The sequence below is a fragment of the Salmo salar genome, chromosome ssa10, assembly GCF_905237065.1.
Source record: "Salmo salar chromosome ssa10, Ssal_v3.1, whole genome shotgun sequence".
Lineage (NCBI taxonomy): Eukaryota > Metazoa > Chordata > Actinopteri > Salmoniformes > Salmonidae > Salmo > Salmo salar.
This window is the reverse complement of record NC_059451.1, coordinates 22,159,251-22,177,528: the sequence shown is the minus strand read 5'-3', so window position 1 is coordinate 22,177,528 and position 18,278 is coordinate 22,159,251. Positions and strand designations below refer to the sequence as shown.

The 18,278-nt window shown below is 43.6% G+C and overlaps 1 protein-coding gene across 1 annotated transcript in view; it reads left to right on the top strand.

Moving 5' to 3' along the window:
- LOC106613778 (leucine-rich repeat and immunoglobulin-like domain-containing nogo receptor-interacting protein 3) overlaps nucleotides 1–17,999 on the top strand; it is a 33,811-nt gene extending 15,812 nt beyond the window's left edge. The window contains exon 2 of the mRNA XM_014216385.2: nucleotides 13,493–17,999. Coding sequence (XP_014071860.1) covers nucleotides 13,543–15,363 — 1,821 coding nt within the window. The 5' untranslated portion in view covers nucleotides 13,493–13,542 and the 3' untranslated portion in view covers nucleotides 15,364–17,999. The remainder of the gene's footprint in view (nucleotides 1–13,492) is intronic.
- Nucleotides 18,000–18,278: the final 279 nt, after the last annotated feature.

The window sequence follows — 18,278 nt, the reverse complement described above, 5'->3', positions numbered from 1 at the left end:
AGCTTTTTCTTCGCAGGCCCCTTGAGGCTTCATTATAAGGACAAAATCACTCCCCTCTTATAATAGGCTATTACACTGTTGGAATGCATTGTATGTACAAGTAGCACTGGAATACAGATCTTACTGAGAGTAAATTATTATCCCTCAGAGCTCAGTTAAGCTTAAGTTTGATAATTGGACTTGTGTCATGTACAGTTGAAGTCGGAAGTTTACATACACTTAGGTTGGAGTCATTAAAATTTGTTTTTCAACAACTCCACACATTGCTTGTTAACAAACTATAGTTTTGGCAAGTCGGTTAGGACATCTACTTTGTGCATGACACTACATTTTTCCAACAATTGTTTACAGACAGATTATTTCACTCATAATTCACTGTATCACAATTCTAGTGGATCAGAAGTTTACATACACTAGGTTGACTGTGCCTTTAAACAGCTTGGAAAATTCCAGAAAATTATGTCATGACTTTAGAAGCTTCTGATAGGCTAATTGACATCATTTGAGGCGATTGGAGGTGTACCTGTGGATGTATTTCAAGGCCTACCTTCAAACTCAGTGCCTCTTTGCTTGACATCATGAGACAATCAAAATAAATCAGCCAAGACCTCAGAAAAAAAATTGTAGACCTCCACAAGTCAGGTTCATCCTTGGGAGCAATTTCCAAACGCCTGAAGGTACCACGTTCATCTGTACAAACAATAATACACAAGTATAAACACCATGGGACCACGCAGCCGTCACACCGCTCAGGAAGGAGATGTGTTCGGTCTCCTAGAGATGAACGTACTTTGGTGCAAAAAGTACAAATCAATCCCAGAACAACAGCAAAGGACCATGTGAAGATGCTGGAGGAAACAGGTACAAAAGTATCTATATCCACAGTAAAACGAGTCCTATATCAACATAACCTGAAAGGCCGCTCAGCAAGGAAGACTACGGTTTGCAACTGCACATGAGGACAAAGATGGTACATTTTGGAGAAATATCCTCTGGTCTGATGAAACAAAAATTACCAGAATTTCTGGTAAGATGTTGTCTAAGACCCCTTTTCCATCTGTTTGACCAGAAATCAAAGCCTGCTTATTCTAAATGTTTAGTATGGAAAGTGGTTGAAATGTGTGAATATGTACCTTCATTTCTCCAAAATATAGACTCTTAACTTTCATTTGATGTCCAATTTGACATGCTCCTATGAATTTCACATGTTGGTTCTCATGGGTCCTTTCAGATGGAAATGCCCTATAGCTCTGTTCAACGTGTATTAAGTGCATTTCGCATTATTCTGGATGTAAATCCAAAACACTCCATTTAGTATGATATGTTACTTTTTGTATGGTATGTTAATTTGTGAATGTCCATCATCCATTTTGTATGAATTACAATTCATATGATATGTTATGAATTTGCAAAATGTATAATATTTAATGAATTTGTTAAACTTATGATGTTACGAATTCTAATTTGTTGTGCCTAACGTTGGCTAGGTGGCTACCTTTGGCTAGGTGGCTAACGTTAGGTAGCTGGGTAACGTCAACTTTAAGGCAAGTGTGTCAAACTCATTCCATGGAGGGCCTAGTGTCTGCGAGTTTTCGGTTTTTCCTTTCATTTAAGACCTAGACAACCAGGTGAGGGGAGTTCTTTACTAATTAGTGACCTTAATTGATCAATCAAGTACAAGGGAGGAGTGAAAACCCGCAGACACTCGGCACTCCATGGAATGAGTAGGGGGTTAGTGGTTAAGGTTAGGATTAAGGTTAGGGTTAGCTAAAAGGGTTAGGGCTAGGATTGGGGAAAGGGTTCGCTAACATGCTAAGTAGTCGCAAAGTACCTAAAAAGTAGTAAGTAGTTGCTAATTAGCTAAAATGCTGAAGTTGCCCGTGATGAGATTCGAACACGCAGCTAGACGTTTGCGTTATATGCCCAACCAACCATCCACCCACCCTCCTTTAGTTTTGCAACATGAATGCAACATGCAACAATTTCAAAGATTTTACTGAGTTACAGTTCAGTTTAAATAAATTCATTAGGTCCTAATCAATGGATTTCACATGAATGGGAATACAGATATGCATCTGTTGGTCACAGATACCTTAAAAAAAAGTAGGGGCGTAGATCAGAAAACTAGTCAGTTTGACCACCATTTCCCTCATGCAGCGCGAGACATCTCCTTCACATACAGTTGATCAGGCTGTTGATTGTGGCCTGTGGAAGGTTCAATGGCTGTGCGAAGTTTCTGGATATTGGCAGGAACTGGAACAGTTGGTTATGACGCCAACTGCAGTCAGGTCAAGAGCCTGGTGAGAACGACGAGCACACAAATGACGATTTTATTCAGTTGTGCAAACCCACAGTTTCATCAGCTGTCTGGGTGGCTGGTCTCAGATGATCCCGCAAATGAAGAAGCCAGATGTGGAGGTCCTGGGCTGGCGTGGTTACAGGTGGTCTGTAGTTGTGAGGCCGGTTGGACGAACTGCCAAATTCTCTAAAACTAAGTTGGGGGCGGCTTATAGTAGAGAAATTAACATTACATTCTCTGGCAACAGCTCTGGTGGACATTCCTGCAGTCAACATGCCAATTGCACGCAGGTAGTTGGATTATACTGGCAAAGGAGAAATGCTCACTAACAGGGATGGGATCTTTTATTTCAGCTCAGGAAACATGGGACCAACACTTTACATGTTGCATTTATATTTTTGATCAGTGTAATTTGGGTGTCCTGGATTTACGTTTGCTTTGCTACGTCTAGTCTATGAGACCAGTCTGCTCTGTTAGGTAGTCTTCTCCTACACAGCATGGATGGCTGAGCTTGATAAAGCTAATGGATGAGTAGCAGACATATTTCTACACTGTCTTAGCTGTCTCCTTGTCTCATTGTAACTACCTACCTCAGCATTCTCTCTATTCTCACTTCAACATCTAATTGGACCTTCTCTTCTGGAGATGTCATGGCCTACTAAACATTCCCACTACTTCTGAGTGATGAATGACTTTGAATCCATTTGGCCGGGCAAGAGGAAAGGGATTACTTTCAATTTACACATCGCTCCCTCTGGCAGAGCACTTCCTCAAGGAGTTTTGATTTTGAATGCATTATTGGATGGCCTGAAACACTAGCCTGCCAATCATCATAGATGTTTGAGAAATGTGCATGTAGCTACGAGATCATGTTACTGACTCTCTGTTTGACTCCTCACCATCTGACTCACAGTTCTCACTTTACTGACAGAAGCTAAAGGAAGAACCATCCGTAACCTTCTCGGATGCTCATTGACTCCTGTAAATTGTGCTTAATTGCCCTGGTTGATTTGCTAGCAGTGAAAGCAATAGACTGAAGGACGGAGAGTCAGAGAAACCCTAATGGAGGTGATGAGAAGGACACAGAACGCCTGTGGGTCCCATCCGGATTACACAGCCTGTTACATGTCACTGCACTGTCTGTTGCACCAATCAGAGCACAGGAAACACAGAGGGAGTGTTCTGTGGCGTTCTGGGATTCCAGAGACCCACCTTCATTAGAACAATGTGGATGTGTTTTCAAATAAGGACTCTTCCTGTGACCCTGTGTGTTCTCTCTCTGCCTACAGACACTGACCTTTAGAGGGAACAGTCACAGTCATGCTGACTGCACAGGAGATGGAGGCATAGGGAAATACAGTGTGTGTGTGTATGTGTGTCATAAGGGTGCGGACTGTGCATTTGTGCATGAGTGTGAATGTGAGTGCGAGTGTTGATGGGACTGATAGTCTGTGAATGTGTGTAATCAAGTGTTAGAGTGGCCTCATATGCCCCATCTCTGCATCTACGCCAAGTGAATCCCACAGGCAATGCCCAACCCGGGTGAAGGGATGGATCTTGACAGGGCAGTGAGGCCAGCCAAGGAAGGGTGAATGCCAAGCAAGATGGCAGCTCACACTCACCTTCACACTGTGGCAGCCACTTCACCATCCTGCCTCCAAGCAATCTATACAGTCCTGCATTGTACAGTGCACTCTGGCCCCCTGATAGAAATCAATGGACAGCCTTATGCAGTTGTAAAGCTCCTCTCCTTCATCCTCAATGTCATCATGTCTTTTTCTGGCTAAAGATTTAGTTACCTGGAATAATTAGCAATTATTCTGCCACACGTAATAAGCGATTAAATATATTTTAGTTTATAATTCCTCAACAGGAAATGGAAATAGAATGATGGTATTTCAGCGTGGTTGAACGGATGCCATGAATACTTAAACAATCAGAGCGCTTGACAAAAAGCCACTTGCTATGATCATAAAGGGCCATGGAGTAATGGATGTTTCAAAGTCATTACATTTGGTACTTGATGAAAGTGCTTTTCAATGACAGAGTACTTTCCAAATTATGTTCTACTATAACTTAATAGCAATCAGAGGCTACAAGAGGAAATTCTATTTTCTCTGCTTTAATACGGCAATATTCCCAGATATCCGTGCACTATATACAGTTGAAGTCGGAAGTTTACATACACTTAGGTTGGAGTCATTAAAATTTGTTTTCAACCCCTCCACAAATTTATTGTTAACAAACTATAGTTTTGGCAAGCCGGTTAAGACATCTACTTTGTGCATGACACAAGTAATTTTTCCAACAATTGTTTACAGACAAATTATTTCACTTATAATTCACTGTATCACAATTCCAGTGGCTCAGAAGTTAACATACACTAATTTGACTGTGCCTTTAAACAGCTTGAAAAATTCCAATAAATTATGTAATGGCTTTAGAAGCTTCTGATAGGCTAATTTACATAATATGAGTCAATTGGAGGTGTACCTGTGGATGTATTTCAAGGCCTACCTTCAAACTCAGTGCCTCTTTGCTTGACATCATGGGAAAATCAAAAGAAATCAGCCAAGACTTCGGAAAAACATTATGCACCTCCACAAGTCTGGTTCATCCTTGGGAGCGATTTCCAAATGCCTGAAAGTACCACATTCCTCTGTTCAAACAATAGTACGCAAGTATAAACACCATGGGACCACGCAGCCGTCATATCGCTCAGGAAGGAGACGCGTTCTGTCTCCTAGAGATGAACGTACTTTGGTGAGAAAAGTGCAAATCACTCCCAGAACAACAAGGACCTTGTGAAGATGCTGGAGGAGACGGGTACAAAAGTATCTATATACACAATAAAACGAGTCCTATATAGACATAAACTGAAAGGCCGCTCAACAAGGAAGAAGCCACTGCTCCAAAACCGCCATAAAAAAGACAGACTATGGTTTGCAACTGCACATGGGGACAAAGATCGTACATTTTGGAGAAATGTCCTCTGGTCTGATGAACAAAAATAGAACTGTTTGCCCATAATGTTTGGAGGAAAAAGGGGGATGCTTGCAAGCCGAAGAACACCATCCCAACTGTGAAGCACGGGGGTGGCAGCATCATGTTGTGGGGGTGCTTTGCAGCAGGAGGGACTGGTGCACTTCACAAAATATATGTAATCATGAGGAAGCAAAATTATGTGGATATATTGAAGCAACATCTCAAGACATCAGTCAGGAAATTAAAGCTTGGACGCGAATGGGACAATGACCCCAAGCATACTTCCAAAGTTGTGGCAAAATGGCTTAAGGATAACAAAGTCAAGGTATTGGAGTGGCCATCACAAAGCCCTGACCTCAATCCCATAGAAAATATGTGGGCAGAACTGAAAAAGCGTGTGCGAGCAAGTAGGCCTACAAACCTGACTCAGTTAAACCAGCTTTGTCAGGAGGAATGGGCCAAAATTCACCCGACTTATTGTGGGAAGCTTGTGGAAGGCTACCCGAAACATTTGACCCAAGTTAAACAATTTAAAGGCAATGCTACCAAATACTAATTGAGTGTATGTAAACTTCTGACCCACTGGGAATGCAATGACAGAAATAAAAGCTGAAATAAATCATTCTCTCTACTATTATTCTGACAGTAAACATTCTAAAAAATAAAGTGATGATCCTAACTGACCTAAGACAGGGAATTATTACTAGGATTAAATGTCAGGAATTGTGAAAAACTGAGTTTAAATGTATTTGGCTAAGGTGTATGTAAACTTCCAACTTCAACTGTAGCTACACACACACCTATATCCCCATTATTTCGTATAGTCTACTACTTGTTTTTCCTCTGAAGATGTAGGGTTGCACTATCTGCATGTCGTCCTCCCTCCATCTCTGTATCTGTGTTGATGTTGTGTAACAGGTCTGGGCCTGTCCCCAGAGAGGGTTGACAGACTCTTGGGGCTTTAGGGAGAAGATGTTTATTTTAGAGTCCTACTGCCAGCGGTGGCGCCCACATGCCTCGGGTGCCACACATGGCTGACTTATTTACTGTACCAAAGCCCAGTCCTCTGTCTCTATACGACCCTCTGTCACTGACTGCAACGCTACTCACCCCGCCTGCCTACACCCACATCTGGAGAGCACATTTACAAGTGCCTCAACCCTCTGAATTTATAAATGGCCCAGAGCACCCTCTGACACTATGAAGGCAATTTACGAACACACCCTTTATTGCATGAGAGAAAATGTTATTGTTTTGAGTCATTTTGGCGTGACATGATGTGTGACTCGAGAGGATATGTCATGTAGCATTACGGTGATGGAGTGTGGGTCATTGGAGAGTGACATTTACTGTAACTTAATGTTCTTTTGAGCAACAACTATGGTGTTAGCTCGAACTGACTTTGCTTAGAGGGATAGATTGTTTTGGAAGTGTTTGTCAAGGACCTCACGTTATCCCAGCTTTACCTCAGAACGATATGCTGTCAATGCTGCCCATTGAAAATGTCAGCTTACCCTTTGCCACCCAACAATGAGGTAGGCCTACTGCAACTATACCCCTCTATAGTCAATGTAAACATCATCGTCTACACAATATTCTGATTGTAAATAACTTTGAAATGGAGGAAAAGACTAAGAATATCCATATGACACTATGGTCTAACCTCAGTCCCAGGGTCTAACCTCAGTCCCAGGGTCTAACCTCAGTCCCAGGCCTTATTGGAAAGCCAACACGTGGTTGCTGGTGAAGGGGCTGGTCTGGACCATTGTCTTGTCTATGGATCTAGTATACATAGAGTATCCATATCCACCCATCTATAATCTATTGTGTGTCAGCGGTGGTAGTGATGGGGGTCTATGGGGGTCTAATGAGCCAGGTAAGGTCACTGTCTCTGTGTCAGTGGGTCATGACTGGAAAGTGAAATTGTTTCAATTATTCAGCGGCTGTCTTGAGAACCCCTAACGTATAAGCCCCCACCGTTTCCTCGTCATCAAATATGCATGTTGGACAAAGTCTTACATCCGTCCTCTGTGTGCCATTGGGTTTCTCCACATGATTGAAAGTCATCCCTGATGATTTTAATAGAAAGCTCTACCTCTATAAAGCCCGAAGACTCATGAACATAATGAGATGACATCCATGACTGAGCAGACATCAGTAACACTACTTTGCATATCGCCTGAGGACAAAAACACACGTGTTTTTGCTATTTACCTCCACTTCCATCTTTCCCCGATCTGCCATGTCACCATACTGTCCACATTGGGCCCCCAGACTGCCCCTGGCTTGCTGTCCTCCAGTGGTGGAAGGGTGTCCTTGCCTGCTGTGGGGGGCCCAGGGCCCAGGCTGGTTGTGCAGAAGTGATCTATCATGGGGCTACGAGGTGGCATCCTGGGGAATAGAGCCCACCCGGAGAATAAATCTTCAGGCTGGCCTGCTATGCCATGTGCCGACATTCTGCAAATTTTCTCATCAATGAACCATTTGATCTCAATACATTTTCTGTTCCCAAAACTAGAATCTGTTACGAACACAGTGCACAATGTTTCATAGACTTGACGCTTTGCTACATTTTCAAAAAAATTGCGATGTGTCGGAGTGCAAGGTCGACTTGAGTTTGTGCACGTGCGCACTTCCCAGAGGAGGCGTTCCCTAACGGAAATATGCAAATACAGGTCACAATGCTTCAATATGATCTCTCTAGCTCGTGCTTGGCTTTGTTCTGCCCACTATGCTAACACAGGGGAACTACCTTGGGTTAGTTATAAATATCTTTGGTATTACTGCTACTGATGGTACCTCATAGATGAGTGCTGTTTCAGACTGAGGAGGACATGCTTATGTAAAGTGTGAGTGTTCATGGTGGTGGAGCTGAAATCGATGCAAGTCCGTCACTTGCAGTGGAAACACTGGAGAGATTAGATGATGATGTGCTGCCTGCTGAAGAGCGCTACCCACACCTCTCTCTAGCTATCGCTAAGCAGCCTACACATTATCCTCATCATCATCACTCCGGTAACTTCCTGGATTATACACACCAAGTCAATTCAACCCAGTGGCCCAGTTGCTGATGTATGAGAGAGATATTCAGAGAAATAACTTTGTTTCAGGGATTGAACTACATTGATCCCATTAAACCCTGTTATGTTAGGTGTGAGATATTGAGTGGGTTGAATTTTTTTTTCTCTGAAATAATTTCCTGTTATTTTTTCAGAACACCTACTGTAGTCAAGGATAAGAGTCCGTAGTAACATAAACAACTACCTCAGTTCTCCTGTGGAGTGGTTTGATGCTGCATGCGTTACATGACATTATATTACAGTGGACTCACTGACCCATGGTGAGTAATGTGCTTGATTTGGCAGAGCTTCCGCAGAGCCCCCTCTCTCGGATCCTCTCTGAATATCTGTCATGTTTCAAAATGTGGAGGCTTCACACTCCATAACTATGAACTGGTATCAGAAAGAAAGGACGGACAGACGTTGTTTGGGAAACAGCTCGTCTAATCAGCACATTTGCTTAATTTGCCATCCATTTTGTCCACTAATAGCCATTACGCAAACACAGGTGAACAAGGAGAAGCAAAGAACCGAGGCTGAGATGGGAACGGTGTTGGGGGCAACATCACAGTCACAGTGGGCCCTGCCCCTGCGCTACACAACCCACTCCATTTTCTAAATCTGTCTCTGTTGCTAACCTGTGCTCGGTACTTTGGAGCTGAGAAGTCACACTTTGCTGGAGTCTCTCTGGGTGTTTCCAGTGGCTGCTGGGTAATTGGGCTCCGGTCAGCGAAGTGATGAGTTCAGGGTCACTGTGTCCACCCACTCCACTGTCTGTCTGTCTGTGTTTATCTGGCTGGCACTGTATAGTATGGTCCCTGTAGGAGAAACGGGAGAACTATCAGTCTGGCCGTGTGCCTCCAATGAGTGCAATGATTTCATATCTTATTCATTAGTTTTTACATCGGCCCACGTTTGGAGGATTGACATATGATATTAGACTCCCATTGTTCATACCAGTGCAGCTTAAATTTGATGAATTTGAAAACTTCAAAGGTTCTGCTCGCAGAGCAAAAAATATGTTCTTGGACCATGTAAATACACACAGAAAGATATGCTAACAAGACAAGTACACCATAATCTTCTTTTGCTGTAAAGGACCTCATTCATTTATTAATTCACAATTACACATAGTGTATGGGCTTCCCAAGACGAGGCAGTAACATTTAAATGGCAATTGGTATGTGTTGTGTGGACAGTTGGAGAAGTTATAGTCAGTCCATTAATCACATCCCAAGACAGCACTAACAACTCCCCCTCACTCTAACAATTGACACCTGCTCTGTAAGAGACACTTGCAGGGACCAGCCCTGACGGACACACCAGCTAACTCTCCCAGCTCAGTCCTCCTGTGTTGGAGCTAATTGTCCTGTAAGAACCCACACTCACCACCTGCTACAGAACAACAGTACAGGGTCGGTCCATGTGCTGGTCGGTGGGGGCTTGTTAGTGCCACCAGATATGGGGTCAAAGGAGGTATGATCACGTGACCTGTGAGTTTATTTACTCTTGACTTTTGGGAGGGGTGCTCTGTGGAGGGGCTCTATAGGTGGGAGTATTCTTACTCAGCTGAAATGACAATAACATATATGAGAAGTGGATTATTTTGAACCAGAGGTGAGTCCGAGCGCTTTGTTGGGATGACTTGGTTTGGGCAGCGATGTGCCTCTAAGTCCTGTTGCCGAGGAAAGAAAATCAAAGGACCTCCGAGCCTGCCAAAAAGAATTTAGCCTGGCAAGATAGCATTTGCAAACTGCTGCCCTAAATATGTCCTATTATACTCGTCGTTTTGTTCACATGCGTTTGAGGATTACTGTAATCTGAAACTATTTCCTGTGTCTCTTCAAAGCTATAGTCTACTGTACAAACACATTTATCCCTTTAAACTGATCAGAATAAGTGATCAGTTTTAGGCTGACAGGTTGACTAATGGGTATACTTATTCTCTACGTCTTGAGATCATTTGAAATTAGAGCGTGTAAATCTTAGGAACATGAAAAGAATGATTAAGTAATCTGAAACAGCAGCTTGTGGGAGTTGAACATCATTAGACATTTTTTGTTTCCTCTCGAGTGTCACTGGTCCTCTCTGATCATCTCCCTGTGGTGTGTGATGTGTGAGGGGGTTGGGTGTGTGCATATGATATTGTGTCAGAGGTGAGGAGACTCTAACTTAGTGTTAGAGTTCACTGAATTCTTACTAATAACCCCCCCAAAGGACATTACATTACACTGGAACTGTAGAAACATTTCAGTCTATAATTGATTCATACATTTATAGCACTGTGTGTTGAGTGCATATCATATCAAATCAAATCAAATTTATTTGTCACATACACATGGTTAGCAGGTGTTAATGCAAGTGTAGCAAAATGCTTGTGCTTCTAGTTCCGACCATGCAGTATTATCTAACAAGTAATCTACCAATTCCACAACAACTACCTTATACACCCAAGTGTAAAGGAATGAATACGAATATGTACATAAAAATATATAAATGAGTGATGGCCGAACGGCATAGGCAAGATGTAATAGATGGTATGGAGTACAGTATATTCATACGAGATGAGCAATGCAGGGTATGAAAACATTATATGAAGTGACATTGTTTAAAGTGGCTAGTGATACCTTACATCAAGATGGCAAGATGCAGTAGATGGTAAAGCGTACAGTATATACATATGAGATGAGCAATTTAGGTTATGAGAACATTATATAAAGTGGCATTGTTTAAAGTGGCTAGTGGTACATTTAATTACATCAGATGGCAAGATGCAGTAGATGGTACAGTATATACATAAGAGATGAGTAATGTAGGGTAAGTAAACATTATATAATATAAAGTGGCTAGTGATAAATTGATTACATCACATTTTTCCATTGTTAAAGTGGGTGGAGTTGAGTCAGTATGTTGGCAGCAGCCACTCAATGTTAGTGATGGCTGTTTAACAGTCTGATGGCCTTGAGATAGAAGCTGTTTTTCAGTCTCTCGGTTCCAGCTTTGATGCACCTTTACTGACCTCGCCTTCTGGATGATAGCGGGGTGAACAGGCAGTGGCTCGGGTGGTTGTTGTCCTTGATGATCTTTTTGGCCTTCCTGTGACATCGGGTGGTGTAGGTGTCCTGGAGGGCAGATAGTTTGCACCCAGTGATGCGTTGTGCAGACCTCACTACCCTCTGGAGAGCCTTCCGGTTATGGGCGGAGCAGCTGCCGTACCAGGCGGTGATACAGCCCGACAGGATGCTCTCGATTGTGCATCTGTAAAAGTTTGTGAGTGTTTTTGGTGACAAGCCAAATTTCTTCAGCCTCCTGAGGTTGAAGAGGCGCTATTGCGCCTTCTTCACCACACTGTCTGTGTGGGTGGACCATTTCAGTTTGTCCGTGATGTGTACGCCGAGGAACTTAACTCTCCACCCTCTCCACAACTGTCCCATCGATGTGGATAGGGGGGTGCTCCCTCTGCTGTTTCCTGAAGTCCACGATCATCTCCTTTGTTTTGTCGACATTGAGTGTGAGGTTATTTTCCTGACACCACACTCCGAGGGCCCTCACCTCCTCCCTGTAGGCCGTCTAGTCGTTGTTGGTAATCAAGCTACCACTGTTGTGTCATCTGCAACTTGATGATTGAGTTGGAGGCGTGCATGGCCACGCAGTCGTGGGTGAACAGGGAGTACAGTAGAGGGCTGAGAACGCACCCTTGTGGGGACACAGTGTTGAGGATCAGCGGGGTGGAGATGTTGTTACCTACCCTCACCAACTGGGGGCGGCCCGTCAGGAAGTCCAGGACCCAGTTGCACAGGGCGGGGTCGAGACCCAGGGTCTCAAGCTTAATGACGAGTTTGGAGGGTACTATCGTGTTGAATGCTGAGCTGTAATCGATGAACAGCATTCTTACATAGGTATTCCTCTTGTCCAGATGGGTTAGGACAGTGTGCAGTGTGATGGCGATTGCGTCGTCTGTGGACCTATTGTGGCGGTTAGCAAATTGGAGTGGGTCTAGGGTGTCAGGTAGGGTGGAGGTGATATGATCCTTGACTAGTCTCTCAAAGCACTTCATGATGACGGAAGTGAGTGCTACAGGGCGGTAGTCATTTAGCTCAGTTACCTTAGCTTTCATATTTCATGGGTGTTGCTATGTTTAAACATACTCAGGCATACATCTGCTACTCGGTTCATTATTTCACTGTGTTCATTTATGGCCTGTAGTAAGTAGAGTATCTGTGTGCTCAGGTGACACACAGCACATGGCTCTGGGACTTCCTCGTACATAAACTAATGGGATTGACAGGTCTCATGGGGTTTTTAATCCATTTACTCCTCTGTAAGCCCAACATTCAATGAATATTATGTTATGGAACACGTTATCAAATCAAATGTTATTTGTCACATGCGCCAAATACAACAACCTTACAGTGAAATGCTTACTTACAAGCCCTTAACCAACAATGCAGTTTTAAGAAAATATCTACAAAAAAGTAAGAGATAAGAATAACAAATGATTAAATAGCAGCTGTAAATATTAATAGTTATTCCTGGGATGTTTCATGTCACAGGTATTGTCCTGGTAAATTGGAGAAAAGGATGTATTTAGGAAAGGATTAACGTTCTGATGCATATGGTCTGCTATATGAGATCCAGGCAGAGTTCTCTCAAGCCTCACAGAGACAATGTGGAGATGTAATGGAAGTATTATAGTGTTGTGCGCTGGGTCATAGCCTTGTATGATGTGTGATCTTGCCTGAGAGCTACACTAAAGAGTCATTTTCACTAGATTTTCTGCCCAGCGGTGTGGTTGATGTTGGAGCATGACAAACAGGGTACAATATGAGTCGGTGAGACAGACTCATGTTTAGATCACACCAGTTTCTCACCTACTCATAATGAGTAAATTAACTTCTCACTCATTATCTTCTGGGGTCGCACCTTGAAACAGAATAATAATTTACTGGAAACTTAGGCCAGGTTTCCCATGGTGTGTAATCCTCTGAGACTCTGGCTCAGAGCACTAGCTAATTAAAGAGGTAATTAAAGTCTGAAATAGTAATTTTACTCATTTACAGTGTCTGATCACAGCTGTTGGAGGGAATAGAGATGCACTAATTTGTATCTGTCTCTCTCTCCCTCTCTCTTCTTCTCTCCCTGTGGACAGGTGTCTGGTGCACTGATCCAGCCACAGTGGTGCGGAGGTAGAGCCGGGGCATGGCGGCCGGTCCAGGCACGGGGTGGCCTGGCCTGCTCCTGCTGCTGATGACTACTGTGGCCTCCAATCAGAGCCAAGGCTGTCCCCAGCGCTGTGAGTGCATGGCCAAGCTCAAGTCTGTGGCCTGCCAAGGCAAGCGCCTGTCTGCCCTCCCCGACAGCATCTCCTCGGACACACGCCTGCTGGACATGAGTGGGAACATGCTTCGCTGGGTGGAGCATGGCGACCTCCTCTCCTATCCTCGGCTGGAGGAGCTAGACCTGAGTGAGAACATCATCAGTGTCCTGGAGCCCAATGCCTTCTCCAGCTTGCAGAACCTGAGGGTGCTGTCGCTGAGGGGGAACCAGCTCAAACTGGTCCCCATGGGCGCCTTCTCACGCCTCACCAACCTTACCACACTAGACCTGAGTGGGAACAAGATCGTCATCCTTTTGGACTTCACCTTCCAGGACCTAAAGAGCCTGAGGAACCTGGAGGTTGGCGACAATGACCTGGTCTACATCTCCAACAAGGCCTTCCTGGGCCTGGTGGGTCTGAGGCAGCTCACCATTGAGAGGTGCAACCTGACCTCCATCTCCAGCCAGTCTCTGTCCTACCTCCGCAGCCTGGTCACTCTGCGCCTGCGCTACCTCAGCATCTCCTCCCTGGATGACCAGAACTTCTGTAAGCTGGGCGGGCTGCGGGGTCTGGAGATCGACCATTGGCCCTTCCTGGAACATATCTCCCCCCACAGCCTCCAGGGCCTCAACCTGTCTTGGCTGTCCATCACCAACACTAACATCACCTCTGTGCCCACAGCCGCCCTACGCAGCCTGGCCCACCTCACCAGCCTCAATCTCTCCTACAATCCCATCTCAGTGCTGGAGTCCTGGGCCCTTAGGGACCTGGTTCGGCTGAAGGAGCTACACCTGGTCAACACCAACCTGATGACGGTGCAGCCGTACGCTCTTGGCGGCCTTCGGCAGATCCGCCTGCTTAACCTGTCCACTAATGCCCTGGTAACCCTGGAGGAGGGCGCCTTCCAGTCCGTCAACACCCTGGAGACGCTGCGTGTAGATGGGAACCCTCTGTCCTGTGACTGCCGCCTGCTTTGGATCCTCCAGCGCAGGAAGACCCTCAACTTTGAAGGGAAGTCCCCAGTGTGTGCGGGACCCATGGAGGTGCAGGGCAGGGCCCTCAGCGCCTTCTCAGACTCTGCCCTCTTTGACCACTTTACCTGCCAGAAGCCCAAGATACGCAACAGGAAGTTGCAGCCTGTCACTGCCAGGGAGGGCCAGGTAGTGTCCTTTGTGTGCCGGGCGGACGGAGAGCCCACACCTATCATCTTCTGGGTATCTCCACAGCGCCGTCGGATCACTACCAAGAGCACTGGACGTGTCATCGTCCTACCTGAGGGAACGCTGGAGATCCGCTACGCCCAGGTGACCGACAGCGGCACCTACATCTGCATCGCCAGCAATGCCGGGGGTAACGCCACCTACTTTGCCACGCTGACCGTGAGCGCGCTGCCTCTGGACGCAGCGCTCATGGCCAACCGCACATACTACACAGGTGACCTCAACGAGACCAATCTGAACGACACCAAGGTCTTCCTCAAGTTCACCTTGGACCTCAAGACAATCCTGATATCCACAGCCATGGGGTGTTGCTTGTTCCTTGGCGTGGTGGTTTTCTGTTTCCTGATGCTGTTCGCATGGAGCCGGGGCCGGGGGCAGCACAAGAATAACTTCTCAGTAGAGTACTCCTTCAGAAAGGTAGATGGCCCTGCTGCCAGTGGCGGACAGGGAGGGGCCCGTAAGTTCAACATGAAGATGATTTGAGACAGAAAACGGGCCGCTCTGTTTACTTGTAGACTTAAACGGGACAGAATAACTTCGGACTTTTTGATACTGATCCCTGTCAGTTCAGAAATCAACTCACTAGGTTCATCCAAGACAGATTACTAAGACTTCGTTTTTTTTATCTGTAAATGGCTGTATCAACAACAAAAAAGTACATTGATTTGGTACGGTCCAATTTTTCTCAATTGCTATTTGTGTATTGGTCTATCTTGTGCAGAAGAGTCTGGATGATAGTTAAAGAAGTCCCAAAATCCTATTGACATGACCCCTGCACAACTCCACTGGTCTCTCTGCAGTGCACCCTCCCTCCTCACTCATGAATACATAATCACAGGGTGCTCGCTGAATGCCAATACTCGTTTAAACAGATTATATTATTTGTTTTCCCATAGGAGGACATGAAATTGATATAATTTGAATCTATTCTCCCACTATAGCGGATTTGAGATCCAGCTACCACAATACCACACAGGTAGAGGTCTTGCATACAGTAGATAGCAGACATTGATACTCAACAGTAGTCTATACTGTAAACTACACTGCCAAGCTATAACCATGGGCACCGTACAGAAGGACTTCTAATGCAAACTACATTACAGGATACTTCCAACCTCATCTGTCATTCAAAAGCATGAAATGCTGCTACACATTTGACTAGTTAAACATTTTTTTAATGGATTTGTTATGTAAAGTACCATGAATGACGAAGCGAAAAATATAGAAACCTTGTGTACAGGTGAGTGATCACTCACAAACCATACACAATTTCCTATGGGTTCAGATATCCTCGTTCTGGTGTATTCAGTAAATAGTATACACCTGCTCTCAGACTGCACCCCCTCTGACATGTGAAAAGGTGTACAAAATGTTTTGTATATACTGTATGGTTGTTGTTGGGTGTACAGATTTGTTGTCTCATTTTCTGAATAACTTGCTATATAATCTTTGTTAATTCGTCATTGTCTGATGGCTTCATCCAAAGACAAGTGTTCATACTGTATCGATTGATAGACATATACATCAGATGTCATACATTTTGTAATCTTTAAAAGCTATTGTGGTTGTTCATATTGTGGCAGATTTTATGTGGATTATTCTAAGTCTAATTATCCTAACTGGTAATAGCCAGTAATTTAATTCATAGCCGACACATATTGCCTGGCGCAGAGATTCGCCCTTTCTGTGCTTTCCAAACAACTTATGAAGGACAAGCATGCAGTGTATCAGATCAGTTTCCTATTTTGTGGAAGCAGTGGGAAGCCTGGTGGCCAGCAGTGACAATGTTTCTCATCAGGACCCGTCTCAGATATGCAGGAAAATGCTAATGTAACAGAGACCTTGGATGCTAGAAGAGAGGTCACAATGGAACAGAGGCAGGATGTGCTAGAGGGCCTTCATTGCCCAAATCACAAGGCTGACATCATTTGCTTTCTGCAGATAAATTAGAATAGGATCAGAAACTAAGCGAAGATTACGCTGTTCTTAAAATATTTGTAAAATGTGAATTTGATTATAACAGCAGTACATTGTATCTTTTGGAAGAGCAGTTATTGCTAAAGTTTTGTAAACTTGCTAAAGGAAAAAATTATTTAATCATCATCCCTCTGCACTTTGTGCAGGTGCCTGGCACATAATTATTATTATCGGTCTGCAGCACGGGAGAAAATGCATTTAAATTCCAAAAATACACTGAGTGAACAAAACAGGAACACCTTCGTAATATTGAGTTGCTCCTTCATCTACACTGATTGAAGTGGGTTTAACAACTGACATCAATAAGGGATCATAGCTTTCACCTGGATTCACCTGGTCAGTTTATGTATGCTTGGTGTATATCCTAATATCCTATTTGGATTTAGGGTGCTAACCATGGTTAGGGTCAATTACAATTTAATATAAAATTCCAATTAAAATATTGAATTCACTCATAAAGTGGAGGATTTAGAGTGAATTCTATTTGAATTTAAAAAATCTTCAAATTATGGAATTAGAATTGAATTGAAATTGGACTGTTTGGACAATTTGAATTCGAATTGACTTAGAATTGTAAAAATATTCATTGTTTTAAATTTAATTTAATTGAAATTACATTTCCCAGTGAATGAAATTGATGCACTTTGTATAAAAATGTCATGTTGTATTTCTATATTTCCAGTATAGCTAGGCTGTATGAATAGTAACATGATCAGCGATTTGGGGATCCCGAGTGGCGCAGTGGTCTAAGGCACTGCATCACAGTGCTTGAGGCATCACTACAGACACCATTCAATTCCAGGCTGTATACAACCAGCCATGATTGGGAGTCCCATTGGGGAGCGCACAATTGGCCCAGCGTAGTCCGGGTTTGGCCGGTGTAGGCCGTCATTGTAAATCAGAATTTGTTCTTAACTGACTTACCTAGTTAAATGAAGGTAACATTTTTAAAATTGTATTCTAGTTTCTATCTACATCTGCCTCTCTTTCTAGCTTTGGTTTGGCTGTCATTGGCGCCACAGATTGTTCCCTCACTCAATGCACCACCGCCAACAGTCCCAAATAGCTTACCTTTGCTGCCCTCTGCTGGAAGCATAGGAATCTACAGCATTGTCACAGAGAAGTTCCAGACATTTTGTATCACACTGTATATATATATATATATATATACACTACCAATAACTGTGGTTATTTCATAGTTTTGATGTCTTCACTATTATTCTACAATGTAGAAAATAGTAAAAATAAAAATAAACCTGGAATGAGTAGGTGTGTTCAAACTTTGACTGGTACTATCTATATATATATATATATATATATATATATATATATATATATATATATATATATATATATATATATATATATATATATATATATATACGTATCATTTTTTGCTGAGTATATATATATATATATAT